At 58.6% G+C, this 14287-nt stretch overlaps 1 protein-coding gene and 1 long non-coding RNA gene across 3 annotated transcripts in view; one reads left to right on the top strand and one right to left on the bottom strand.

Moving 5' to 3' along the window:
- RASA3 (RAS p21 protein activator 3) overlaps nt 1-9307 on the bottom strand; it is a 137129-nt gene extending 127822 nt beyond the window's left edge. The window contains exon 1 of one of the 2 annotated variants that reach the window (XM_074387374.1): nt 9127-9307. In XM_074387374.1, coding sequence (XP_074243475.1) covers nt 9127-9181 — 55 coding nt within the window. In that variant the 5' untranslated portion in view covers nt 9182-9307. Of the gene's footprint in view, nt 1-1398; nt 5474-9126 lie in introns of those variants that run through there. The other variant, XM_074387377.1, reaches the window with a different exon arrangement.
- Nucleotides 9308-9353: 46 nt separating this feature from the next.
- Nucleotides 9354-13475, top strand: LOC141581570 (uncharacterized). Its single transcript, XR_012514261.1, has 3 exons — nt 9354-9680; nt 10925-12762; nt 13033-13475. It is a non-coding gene; the product is annotated as an uncharacterized LOC141581570 (long non-coding RNA).
- Nucleotides 13476-14287: the final 812 nt, after the last annotated feature.

Below are 14287 nucleotides of genomic sequence, written 5' to 3'. Positions count from 1 at the left end.
GCAGGTCAGCCCTGAGTGAGGGTCACAGCTAGGAAGGGGGTCTCCGGCAGGTCAGTCCTGAGTGAGGGTCACAGCTAGGAAGGGGGTCTCCGGCAGGTCACTCCTGAGTGAGGGTCACAGCTAGGAAGGGGGTCTCCGGCAGGTCAGCCCTGAGTGAGGGTCACAGCTAGGAAGGGGTCTCCAGCAGGTCAGCCCCAGCCCTGACTCCAGGCCTCAGAATCTCACTGCTGCCCAGAGCCAGAACCATCGGCTGCCACAATGGCTGCCACACTCTGAGCTGGCCCAGCCAACGCTCCATGAATAGGGGCTCAAGGAAGGAAAAGGCCTGGCAGCACCCAGCCTTGTCCTGTCTGAGGAACTGATTCCACGAGCCATGAAAGCACCTGGGCTGTGGCCATCACAGTGCACCACGGGACCACCTTCCCGGGTCTCCTCAGAGTTTGCCACGGGACTACCCCCCAGGTCTCATCAGAGTTCACCACGGGACCCCCCTCCCAGGTCTCATCAGTGTTGGACACGGGACCCCCCTCCCGGGTATCCTCAGAGTTCGCCACGGGACCCCCCTCCCGGGTCTCGTCAGTGTTGGACACGGGACCCCCCTCCCGGGTCTCTACGCCCTGCATGCAGCTCGGGTGCATACCCAGCGTGGAGACGCTCCTGCTGCAGGCATGGCTCTGGAAACAGCACTTTGCTCCTGGAGCCTCTGAGGAGGGGGTGGGAAGCATGTGTCCTGCGCAGTCACCACCGGACGCCGAGGTGGCCACCCCGGTGGGAGCCATGAGCTGAGGAGGGTCCCTGGGCTCCCAGAGCAATGGCTGCTCCGGGGAAGAGAAAACACGGATGGGTGACGAGATCAAAGCGAGCGGCTGCTCCTGCACCTCGAGGGCTCAGAACCAAATACGAACGCACTAGACCTGAAAAGTCGAGTGGAACCTTTTCCTTCAGAAGCAACAAAACAAAACACAGCTGAAGCGAAGACCTGGGGGTGCTTGCAAAGGCCCTCAGCGACGCGAGGGGCTGGCCTGTGTGGGGGTCGCTCTCCGCAGCCCCTCAACGCAGGGAAAAGGCCGGTAGTGGGGCCTCAGGCAGAAATGGGAACTGGCTCCAACCCCACAACCCCACACGCACCACGGGCTGCATCGGTCACACCCAGTTCAGACCCGGGCTGAAGTCCAGAAACAGACACAGTGACAGTCACCCCAGCTTTGTCAGCATCTCAGAGCCCCCGTCCCACCCGGGCACGCCGTGAGCACCAGCAGGGAGGCGGCTCTCAGCACGGGGCTCAGGACTCAGGCCCACCCCGGGGCAAGGGGGGCACCCACGGGACGGGCCTGCATGCAGGTCCCGAGCGAAAAGGATCCTCATGGCGTCTGGGAAAGACTTAGACCCGTTACTAACCTCTGGAATTTTCTGTGGGGAGTCAGGGCCAAGAGAGGCGATTCTTTACAGGTTGGAAATTACTTGGATAACATAAAATAAACCACATGCAGAGGAAAGAACCGGAGCCAGCGTCGTCCCTCAGTCAATTCCGGGTCAGGGCTCTGCTTCTGTCCCGAGCGTGGCTTCGGTCTTCTGGCCCAGCGCCCACAGTGTCTCTTGGGACCTGAGACATGCCACTGCTACTAGCCATGTTCTGATGCCACCAGGACATGACTGTCCCTGGAAGGGACAAACTGAGCCTCAGATTCGGGTGACTGTTCCAAGTGTGGGATTCAGGCTTATCTGAAACGAACACTAATAATGCCAAACTTCAGGGCGGCTAGAGCTACAGCCTGGGGATTCCAGCCCTGCATGCAGAAACACACCTCATATTTTCAGACACGAATAGAACCACTATTTTTAATAAAACACTCACAAAAAAACAAAGTCTCCCAGACACTCTCATCCCATTTGACAAATAACCTTTGGGGAAATTGTCTTCCGGGGCTCCAGGCTGAGGAGGGGGCTTCCTGGGCATCTACAGCAAAGCCTGAATGTTTGTAACTGTTCACTTTGGACTCCGCCTCACAACCAGAGAAACCCCGGGCCTTCTGTCACAGGTGACGTAACCCTGAGTTCCCCTTCCCCTGTGCCAGAGCCTCTCAGACACAAAGGCTGGAGCCCCAAAGCCCCGTCAGCCTGCCTGGGCCTGCCTCTCAGGGACCAGCCACAGCTTCCTCACTGTGCCTGCCAGACGCCCGCAGCGGGCTGACGGAGCCACGGCCCCACCTGTACCGCGCATCTCCACACAGAGCACACCTTCCTGAATGCAGGCAAGTTATTCTCCGCCCTGGCGTCCTCCGCAGACAACGTGGTTCTTGCAACGTGTGACACGGAGATTTCTAAGCTCCACCTTTGTTCCTTACTCATGTACCCACCCGTGTACACGGTTGCACACCGACACATACAGACATGTACCAGCTGCGATGAAAGACCTCGTGTGTCCTGCCTCGCTCTCTTCCCACCTCAGCGCTCCTGCAATCCCACGGTAATCCAGTCAGCAGGCCTGTGGGTCTCACCGCCGATCTGCGTGCGCTCAGCTGGCCTGTGTTCATCATTCTTTTGGGGGTGGAGTTAGACAAGGACTCTCGTTTCGCCTCTTTCTCCTCCTATCCCGCGGACCTGCCTGCAAGTCCACGGGTTTGGCCTGGGCTTAGTAAGTTCCTTGAAAGCCGGAGCGGCCCACGTGTGGATGCCCGTGACATCACTGCCCTGTCAGCTGCCAGCACCCATCAGGCTGTTCTTGCGTTGCTATAGAGGAACACCCGAGACCGGGTAACATAAAAAACGAGGTTTCTTGGTCACGGCTGTGCAGGCTGCACAGGAAGCATGGAGGCACCTCTTCTGAGGAGGTCTTAAGAAGCTTCCAGTCAAGGCGGAAGGTGAAGAGGGAGCAGATGTCTCCCACAGCAGGAGCAGGAGAGGGCGCGAGGTGGGAGGGGACGCACACATTTAAACCACCGGATCTCACGAGAACTCACGTTGCAAGAACAGCACCAGGAGGATGGCGCTGAGCCATTCACAAACCCACCCCCCAGATCCAGTGATGTCCCACCAGGACCCCCTTCCACCAGTGGGGATGACAGTTGGACAGGAGATTGGTGGGGCCACGCAGACGACCCCAACTCTGCTTCTACTGTCTGCGACTTGCTGGCTCAGCCACTGGCCACAGGCGCTGCTGCAGTAGACATGTCTGTTCATCACCTTGACCTGCGGGTGAAAGCTAGAAGCTCTGGTTACACTGCCAGCTCCTCCTTCCCTGCACGGCACAGACCCCTGCTCTGACCTGCGTCTGCCTGCGCAGGACTAGAGGTGCTCAGTGAACTGCCCACCCCACCCCCACCACAGTCTACAGCCGCTGTCCAGCCTCACACCCTCCAGAGGTGCCAGCACCTGCCGGGCGTGACATCACATCCCCACGGGCCCCAGTGTGCCCCCCTCTGTCCACCCAGAGGCCAGAGGCCCATCCACATGTCCCACTGGTCCCTACAGCCAAATTATCTGAGCCCCTCAAAGGCCAGACTGTGCACCTCATGACACCAGCCCAACCCAAAATGATGCCCTCCCTTTCTGAGGCCTCACTCTTTCCCTGGGGGCAAGTTCAAAGCTAACGCTCCCAGACAGCCAAAACCAAAAACCAAAGCCACCTCTCCAGAGTGAGCTCTCCCACATCTGAACACTCTCCTACTTATTAAAGTGTAGCTCTTTTTCAATTTACATATGTGCTTACATAGAAGCCTGATTCATTACAGACTAACAGATGCTTCAAATTCTACTGGAATCATAAATACCTCCTGTCTACGCAGATCTTTGCTCACCTAGTCTCATTAACTGCTCCAAAAAAGGCACTGGCCTCCATTCTCCCAAAGAAACCAAGGCAGAGAGAGGTGAGGGAATTCTTCAGCGGCGTGGGCAGCCCGCAGCGTCGGGTGTCTGATTCCAAGTGTGTCTGGACGTCCGCGTCTCCCGACGGCCCCGGGAGCCCTCTGCCGAGGCTGCAGAGCCCGCATGCCTCACTCCGTCACTCAGCGGCCTTCACTTTCCAAACCGCAGCACCGGCTGCCCCGCTCGTGGCTGTTGCAGCCAAAGGTCGTCTCCTTTCCAAGCACGTACACGTCTATGTCTAAAGCACGATGCGCCACCAGAAAGTGCAGTCGGCAGCCCAGGTAGACGCTGTCGATCGCTCTGCGCTCATGACCTCCAAATGCCTCATTCGCTTCCGTTAGCTTCAAAGAGGCAAATCAGCGTTTCCCACCAACGCCAGACTCCCCTCCAGGGAGGACGTCCCAGGGCTGCCTCCGGGCCCAGGCTCCCCGGCTCGCCCACCCGCCAGGCACCTTTCGCTAACAGGCCCGGACGCTGGATGGGCGGCTGTGGCCCTGCTCGAAGGATCGTCTCTGCATGGTCAAACTGTGTCTCGGGCCTCCCAGGCCTCTGTCCGCCCCCACAGACCGGCAGCCCCTTCCTTCCACGCCTGAACACTGACTGCCTAAAGTCACCGAGTCTCGCTGTTCTCCAGCCCTCCATGAACCCCCAATTCAAGGTCAAGATCCCAGAGAAGAAACAGCTCTCTAGACTGACACACAGGCTGCCGTGCTGAGCACCTGTGTCCCGGCCACTCAGGAAACGGAAGCAGGAGGATCCCTTGAGCCTGGAGTTGGAGACCAGCCTGGGCAACATAGCAAAGTCCAATCTCCAAGAAAAGAAAATTAACGGACAGTACTAAGCGGCAAGGAGAAGAAGAACTCAGATCCCAGAGCGCGTGAGGCCGGGCCGCTTGGGCCAGCTAGGTATGTGGGTGTCCCTGTCTCCACCGCCAAGTCATGGCGTTTCAAGAATTGAGATAAAATGAGCCGATACACGGAAACCACCTTTCCGCATTGGCACCCCACCTGCACACCCACACGCACGGAAGCCCAGTCCCCTCCCAGGCAAAGCCGGGCCCAGGCTGGACCCCTGCTGTTTCCCAGGTGCAGGGAGCCCTGTGCCTTCGTCCTCAGGGTTAAAAATAGCACAGGCAGCTTAGCTGAGCTCGGTTAATAAAATACCCAAGTTAATTTTAGCATTAGGGGAACCTAAGATCTCGGATGCTGAGCCCCTTATACTGTCAGGTAGACACGGGAAAAGCCACAGCCCCCCCCACCCAACGTCACAGAGCGCCTCCCTCACCCGAGTGAGCCTTGGCCCTGTGGAGACACTGTCAGTACCTTCCCTTACTAAGCAGATCACCCCCTAATTCGATGCCTGCAAAGCCCTGTGACCAGCGGCCTCCAGCTCCCGTGGGGGGACATCAGCTGCCACTTCCAGCAGAGCTGGCCTGGAGCCCTGACCTCTGATCTTCTAGCCCATGAGCTGGGGCCAGGGAGCCACAGCCCAGGGGGCCCCCAGGCACCCCGCTTGTCATTCTCCCTGTTCTCACCCGGTGCCACCCCTCCTGCTTTGGTGGGATTCTGTTTGTGATCAGGAGAGGAATGGCTGGGCTGGAGGCCAGTGCCCCCCACCCCAGCGCCCCCCACCCACAGTGCCCCACGGGCCTGCAGGCACCAGTGGTTCTGATGCTTCCGTGTTGGGCCAGACTGGCTGTGGGCCTTCTTCATGGACATGCTCCAGCCTCACAGGAAGGGACTGAGAGCCCCGTGGAGCCAGGGGTGCTGAGTCCAAAGGAGAAAGAAGGGAGCGACCAGAGAGCCACAGGAAGCCCCACAGCAGAGCACGCAGCAGGCCAGGCCCCCCACGGGCAGCATTCCAAGGACATGGCTGCCTCCAGCTCCATGGCAGAAGGGCCTTTCCTGTACTGGGTTGCAGGGCGGCTTTTTTCTAAGAGATTGAGAGAAACTCCTTGTGTGTTGCTCTTTATTGAGCACATGCATCACGATGAGGTGCCACGTTTAAAAACAAGCAGTAAGTACTGTGGAAACGGAAAGCATCGCTGGGAGGGGAGGAAGCACCACGCACCTCGGGGGCGGGGCCCCAAAACCAGCCGGGGTCATGGCGGAAGTGCCCTCCCTGTGGGTCCCTGACTCACGGAAAGTCAGAAGCACTGGCTTCCTCAGAGCCGATGGCATAGGAAGTGTGACTCAGTCATGCATGATACACAGACTCTGCTGTCAAAGGTGATGGCTGCTCCCAGACACGCAGTGTTTCAGATGTGTGAGTGCACGGAAGGACAGACCCACAAGGGTTCCACGAAACTGAAGCCCAGAAAGATTCTTCCAGATTGTTCCCATGAAAACACCTCACTTCTGCGTGGTGCTTCCTCGTTTCCTCACTTGCAAAAGGTGGGCGGACAAAGAATGAGGAAGGGGAGAGAAGGATTTTCCCAACTTCAGCGTCTGAACGAGACTGCAGACCACCACACGCTTCAAAGCTATTTGGGAATTTAAAAGGCCCTGCCCCTATACCTTTGCAAAAGCTCCCAATCCCCGCAAAGACGTCCTGCCTTCTCTTTTTAGTAACACTACTACTAGAATTGCTTCTGGAATAACTTGAGGGCAGGGTGCTAGCTGAAGCCCGGATGGCACTGCCTCGTAAGTTCTCACCGGATACAGCAGACAATCATTGCCTGCCTTCTGGAAACGGAAAACGAGGTTACGAAGGGGAAGACACCGGCCCTGGGTCACACAGAGTCACTGGCGAAAACCCAGCATGCCTGGGGACGAGGCTCGGAGGTGAATGACCATGAGGGACCCTCAGATCAACCACAGGGGCACCGACTCGTCAGCACCTTCAAGGCCAGGGACTCAGGCAGGGCAAGTCAGAGCCAAGGTTGGCCATGAAGTCAGATTAAAGAAACGGAGGAGCTGAGCGGCCCCCAGCACCTGCACCACTCAGGGTCAGCCTGCGCCCCCGCCGGGTGTCAGGCCGGCAGCACAGTTACATGAGACTAAGCCCAAAGCAGCACGCCCACAGGCCACCCTCGGGGTCTCCAGCCAGACTGCATCTCAGGAGGAGTTTTGCCTCCCAGCACGCCCCTAGCTACTCGGGGCACAGACACCACCCAGGCAGCCGGCCCTACAGGTGGCCTCTGGAGGGGAGAGGAAATGGGGCTCCTCTTCACTGGCAAGGCATCCAGAGAGTCGGGCGGCTGGCACTCCAGCATCTCTACCCGTCCTCACTGCTGCCGCCCTCGGGAGGGTCAAAGGTTCAAATAATATCCAGGCCCCACGTGGTATTAGCAGCCTAAGCCTCAGCTGAGCCAGGGTTTCACAGGCTTGTTTAAGTGGAGCTCAGAGCCTCCAGAACTCCTCCTCTCCGAGGGATCCACCAGGTGGCCTCCGCCTGCCCGCAGGCCGATGACGCTGCCCTCTGGAACACTCAGGGTCTGAGTATCTGGTCTGAGACTCTGGTCTTCCTTCACCCTCCTGTTTGACTTCCCATGCCTTCTGTAAAGTCCTCGCGTGGACTGAAGCACCAGAACCCTTCCTGGAGTAAACAGCGGCCAGGACCCCCCAGCCCTGAGCCACAAAGCCCAGGCCACTTCTGCCCGCTGCCCTGGCACCGCCCCACAGGGGTACCCACCTCCAGCCCTCCTGCGCCCGGGGTGAGGAAGCCCGGGGCTTCTCACACCTCTCGGGACTCGCTCTGAGCCAAGCAGCCTTGGCTGGAGGAAAGGGCAGCAAACTGACCCCCGCGGGCCGACGCCTCTCCCCACCCACAGCACGGGGACCCCAGACACTTCGGGGAGCGCCAGCCCTGGCTTTCCTGTATGAAAGTGACAGCGGATTTAAATCACATTGACAAAAGAAATCCCTCCCCTCTGGACTACTCCAGGCGGAAGTGCTGCCGCGTTCTCGCTGCAGCCTTCTGTGCCAAATATCAAGACAGTGTCTCAGCGATGTTCCGCAAACCAAAATAAAGCCAACCGGAAAGAGCCCGCTGATTTGGGGGAGCCGGAATTTCTCCGGCAGCATCGAATGTCATCAACAACTGACACGCGGCCTGTCCCCAGGCCTGCTCGCGCAGAAGAGGCCGGCTCGGAGGGGGAAGGACCGCGAGGACCCGGCGCTCGGCCCTGGAAGCCTCTCCAGCCTGAGCCGCCCCGCGGTCCGGCACATTCATGGCGTGAAAACGGAACGGCAGCTGCAGGAAACGGTCTTCCTCTGGGGGCGCAGGACAACGTCCACATCACTCTCCCGAGATAAAACCGCCAGGGAAAAGCAGATCCCTCCAGATAAAACAGCAGTCCAGACACAGCCCCTCTCCGGAAACGCTTCCCAGAGCCCACTTCAGAAGCTGCTGAAACCCAGAGAAAAGCCGCAGCCTCGGGGGCCCCGCCGGCCACCAGCGCGCCCGACAGTTCTCAGTGGAAGGGGACTCGGTGCGGGTGGGTCCGGGGTCTCCCTGCCCCGCGGGACCCCTCAGCCAGGGCGCCCCACCAGCACACGGGCGCGCACACATGCACACAAACACACACCCACAAACACATGCACACACACAAACATACACATACACCCACAAACACGCACACAAACACATGCACATACACCCACACACACCCAGAAACATGCACACACAAACGCACACCCACAAACATACACACAAACATGTACACACACACCCAGAAACACATGCACACACACACAAACACATGCGCAGACACACAAACATGCACACACACGGCACCCACACAAACACGCACGTGCACACACACGCACCCACAAACACACACGCGCGCACACAGCACAGTCGCGCGCGCACAGCAGCAGCAGGCGCCCGAGCCCGCCCCTTGGGAGAGGCGTGAAGGAGCCTCCACATTCCCCGAAAGGAAGTTTCTGGGCGCAGCGGGAAACGCAGACGCGAAGCCCCCGACGCCAGCGGAGCTGACACCTGACGTGCCGGCGCCCGGCAGCCCCCGGCGCGCGCGCCCCGCAAACACGCGGACAGACGCCCCCTCCGGCGGAGACCCCACCTCCCCCGCCGCTGCCAGGGAGGGACCCGGGCGCTCCGGGCGCAGGGGAGGCGCAGGGAGCCGCGTCCCTCGGGGCCGCTCGACCCAGCCCGAGCCCGGGGGACGCGGGGAGCCCGGGAGGGGCCGGACCCGCGGTTCTGCGGGGAGCGCGCCGCGCCTGGAGAGCGTCTCCGCCGGGGTCCCCGGGAAGGATCCGGGGAGGGAAGGGGTCGGGGGCGGCGCCGCCGGCGGACACTCACCGATCTTGATCTTCACGCTCTGGAAGACCCGGAGCCCCTCGTCCTCCACCGCCATGCTGCGCGCCGCGCCCGCCGAGCCTCGCCCCGAAGCGCGCGCCGAGCCGGGCAGCGCGGGCCGAGCAGCAGGAGCGGCGCCGGAGCCCCGAGCGCGGCCGAGGGTCCGCCCGCCCGCACGACCGCGCGTCGGCCGAGGGCGAGGGCGGGGACCAGGAGGCTCCGCCCGCGGCCCGGCCCAGCTCCCCACTGGCCCGGGCCCTGCAGGGCGGGGCGGGCGGAGGGGACCGGGGGGCGCAGGGATCGGCTTCCCAGAGGCCGCAGCCCCCGCCCCCGCCCCGTGGAGTGGCCGCTGAGGGGAGGGGACCCCCGCGGGCTCCTGGCGGAAGAGACGAAGGGAGGTCCCCGGCCCTGCCCGGGCCCGCTGACCGAGGCTGAGCGATTCACTCGCAGACGAACTTGGCAAAGAAAAGTTCACGCGCGAGGACCTGGCTGGAGAGGAATCCCCCGCCCAGCCCCAACTCCCGAGACGCGACGAAGGCACCCGCTGCAGACCCACGGTGGGGACCGGGGAAACTCACACAGCCCACCCCTCGCAGAAGCCGGCATGGGCAGGTGCCACCCCAGTCGCCCTGCAGACCCCAGTATGGAGTGCGGCTCAGTGGGGGAAAGACCCCCCAGCCCCCCTGCGGACCCCATCGTGGGCAAGTCCCCCCCAGCACCCCTGCAGACCCCATCGTGGGCAAGTCCCCCCCAGTCCCCCTGCAGACCCCAGCGTGGGCAAGTCCCCCCCAGCACCCCTGCGGACCCCAGCGTGGGCAGGTGCTGCCCTACCCTCCCTTTCTTCTGTCTTCATGTCTCCTCCTCCCTGACCTCTCTGAAGAATGTGTTTGTACATGTGTGTTCATATAGGTGTGTGTACAGACTGACTCTGCACTCCCTCCTCTACCTTACAAAACTTCACTGCACCCAGTGCCACACATATGCCCTACACATATATACACACACCACACATGCATCCATACACACACATACATCCACCACATATATACTACATATATACATACATACACATATACATGAACACACATACATACACCACACATACACACACCACACATATACACGCAGATATACATACATACATCCACAACACAACACACGCATATACATACATCACAATACATGCATGCACACGTACATACATCACACATACACACACCACATAGCCATACCACACACATACTACACAAACATATGCATACACACACACATACGCACACCTACGTGAATACACATACACGAACACACACACGCATACTGCATACAGAGGAACAGGAGCTTCATGAAGATAGAGGCCTATTTTTTTCCACTGCTTTCTCTTCGCTTTCTAAAAAGTGGTTCCATGTGCTGAAATAATTAATGGCCTTTCTTCCCCTGACTGCTGGGAGCCTGCAGCCACACAGGCCTCTCCTGTCCTCAGACCCTGCATGCCTGGTGCTCGCCAGGGCTGAACAGGAGTTAAGGTGACACCTCTGGTTCCAACCCTGAGCCTCCATGTCTAGCACTGGCCCTGGGTGGCATCTGCAGTGGTGCTCTAGGTGCCATCCACAACCCTGCTTTACGACACAGACTATGCTTCCCCTTGGGCCACTCTGGAAGCAACCCAGCTCCTGTGTTACGCAGAGGACAGCAGAGTCCTCCGTGGCAGCCCAGCCACAGAGCTGCTTCTCTGTCACCCCTCCACCCTCACAGGCCTGCAGGTAAGCTCAACACATGTCTCCGCTTTGGTGTCTGTTTCCAGGGGCCAGCTGGGGCCAGCAGTGAATCTCCAGCGGTGGCAGCCGGGATGGGAGCCCCTTGGATGCGAATGCACTGGCAGCTGCAGCATCTCGGGTGCTGGAGAGTTCGGGAAAGTCGCAGACCCATGGATTATGGAATCAGGTGGCTCCTGCTGAGGGCAAGATAATAAGATCACCACCTGAAACAAAAGGGTGGCACATTAACCAGCCTCGTCGGTGGCACGTAAGACACTCACCTCCTGTGTAAGACACTCACCTCCTGTGTAAGACACTCATCATGTAAGACACTCACCTCCTGCGTAAGACACTCACCTCCTGTGTAAGACACTCACCTCCTGTGTAAGACACTCACCTCCTGTGTAAGACACTCATCACGTAAGACACTCACCTCCTGTGTAAGACACTCACCTCCTGTGTAAGACACTCATCATGTAAGACACTCACCTCCTGCGTAAGACACTCACCTCCTGTGTAAGACACTCATCACGTAAGACACTCACCTCCTGTGTAAGACACTCACCTCCTGTGTAAGACACTCATCATGTAAGACACTCACCTCCTGCGTAAGACACTCACCTCCTGTGTAAGACACTCACCTCCTGTGTAAGACACTCACCTCCTGCGTAAGACACTCATCATGTAAGACACTCATCTCCTGTGTAAGACACTCATCATGTAAGACACTTATCTCCTGTGGCCAGAGGAGAACCAAAAAGCTGATCAGAGCCAGGACTTAACCGAAGGCAGAGCTTCAGAGAATGCCAGGTGCTCGGCCTCAGAAGGTGCTGTTCCAGAGCTGTGTGCTCAATCAGAAGGCGCTATTGCAGGGCCAGGTGCTCAGACTCAGAAGATGCTGTTCCAGGGCCGGGTGCTCAGACTCAGAAGATCCTGTTCCAGGGCCGGGTGCTCAGACTCGGAAGGTGCTGTTCCAGGGCCGGGTGCTCAGACTCGGAAGGTGCTGTTCCAGGACCGGGTGCTCAGACTCGGAAGGTGCTGTTCCAGGGCCGGGTGCTCAGACTCGGAAGGTGCTGTTCCAGGGCCGGGTGCTCAGACTCGGAAGGTGGTGTTCCAGGGCCGGGTGCTCAGACTGGGAAGGTGCTGTTCCAGGGCCGGGTGCTCAGACTCGGAAGGTGCTGTTCCAGGGCCGGGTGCTCAGACTGGGAAGGTGCTGTTCCAGGGCCGGGTGCTCAGACTGGGAAGGTGCTGTTCCAGGGCCGGGTGCTCAGACTCGGAAGGTGGTGTTCCAGGGCCGGGTGCTCAGACTCGGAAGGTGGTGTTCCAGGGCCAGGTGCTCAGACTCGGAAGGTGCTGTTCCAGGGCCGGGTGCTCAGACTCGGAAGGTGGTGTTCCAGGGCCGGGTGCTCAGACTCGGAAGATGCTGTTCCAGGGCCGGGTGCTCAGACTCGGAAGGTGCTGTTCCAGGGCCGGGTGCTCAGACTGGGAAGGTGCTGTTCCAGGGCCGGGTGCTCAGACTCGGAAGGTGCTGTTCCAGGGCCGGGTGCTCAGACTCGGAAGGTGCTGTTCCAAGGTCTGGACCCCAGCTGGGAAGAAGGGAGGCCCTGAGGTTTGGGATGGGGTCACCCGAGTGAATGCACTCAAAAATCTTGAATCCCAGATTCCTGTCAATCTGCTGGGCTGAAGAGGTGTCACATTTCTCCCTCTGAAGGGAAAATGCTGTTTGTGTGCTTGAAGATGCTGCAGAGACCTCTGCAAGATGGCACAGACATGCCCGCCACCACCTCCAGCTCAGTTCCCCCAGATCAGCATCAGCAAGCTGGAGAAGTGCTGTGGCTGAAAATGGAGGAAGAGACAATCAGCCAAGGAGCTTCAGAACCAAAAGGTATGCAGCAGCATGAGCCAGGGGTAAATACAGAACTGGATCCAAAGAACGCTGGATTCGGGAGGCAGAAGGTAGAGTCCGATGCTGTTAGAGTCCATTGACAGGGGCACATTTGACCATGACACAGAGTTTAGCACCTGGGAGGTGCTCCGTGCTGCTAGGGTGGCCTTTTGAACTTGTAAAATAAAGAAATGTCCCACATGAAGCAGTGGTCATCAGGATTGGAAATGGAGCATCATGGTCTCGTTCTTGTCTTCTTGAAATGCACAGAGAGGAAAGAAGCAGCCTAGACTGCCAAGTCACCAAGCAGATGGCTGCCTTCCTGGAGGGCGGCCGGGCCGGGTCTGCAGATGTCACAGACGGGAGCCGTCCTGGAGAGTGGCTGGGTCTGCAGACGTCCGCTTGAGGGCAGCTGGGTCTGCCAGTGTCTTTGTGCAAGTGACATGTAAACTTCTGCTGTGTAAAGCCAATAAAATTTGGGGATCATTGGCATAGCCCAAGCCTAGCTGTCCTCACTAATAACAAACCTTAATTGAGTTTATATGGGATTTTATCTGATTAATTACAATGTCAATCTGAGCTAATAGTAAAATAGAACCCCATGTATTTAAATGCATTCACCTGTTGAATGGATTTGTGTCATGCCTTGATGCTAATTATAAAATCCATTCTATCAAAATGACCATTTTTTGTCCTAATAAAGTTAACTTATCTTTTACCCTAATTTGCCAAACATTCAGTTGCTTTTAGAGGACACCCCTGAAGTCAGCAATTAACTAGGCTTCAAATCTTTGCCCTAAGTTTAAAAGGAGAGGGGTGCCTGGTCGACATGATTTGGGATGGGCATTTCCTGTCAAGGCCCGGTTCTGACACTGCAGGCCCCACAGCAGAGCCTCCGAGGGCGCACAGACAGCCTGGAGCTGTGGGGTGTCCTGCATCTACCCAAGGGACCATCACTGGAGACCCAGCAGAGAATGCAGCGAAAGCCTCACACTGCTCTGGAAATGGATTCCATCGACAGCCTCTGAGAGCTGCTCGTTCTGGGAAACATTAGATGGAGGGACCCTACATAACAAAAAACATTAAAAAGGGAAACCTGTGCCCTCGCGCACCCCCCGCTGTGACCCCAGCATTATTTCTCCTTCCAGGTTTTATCCACGTTCGCACACAGTTTTATGCAGTGGTCGTACATGTATCTGAACATTTGCTCTGTTAAGCAGCTCATTATTTAACAAGCTCGCTGAGCATGTGGGCCGTGTCCGTCTGCCAGGCCCTCTGGGATAACAGAGAAGCACAATGTGGCCCTGAGCTCGGGCGCTCACACCGCCCGCCCGCTGGAGAGCGTGTCTTTCCGCAGCCTTCCCCTGCCCAGGGCTGGTTTAGTGGAAAGGTGAGGCCAGAAAGAGCCACCAAAGGGAGCCCTCGATGCGGGTAGCAGTGGGTGTAGACACAGCGACGGCACCGCGCAGAGGGCTGAAAACCTCCTGCCTGGCTGAGGAGAGCTGCCCATCTCTCCGAGTGGCCC

The sequence above is a fragment of the Saimiri boliviensis genome, chromosome 16 (genome assembly GCF_048565385.1).
Source record: "Saimiri boliviensis isolate mSaiBol1 chromosome 16, mSaiBol1.pri, whole genome shotgun sequence".
Taxonomy (NCBI): domain Eukaryota; kingdom Metazoa; phylum Chordata; class Mammalia; order Primates; family Cebidae; genus Saimiri; species Saimiri boliviensis.
This window is presented reverse-complemented; position numbering and strand designations above follow the sequence as displayed.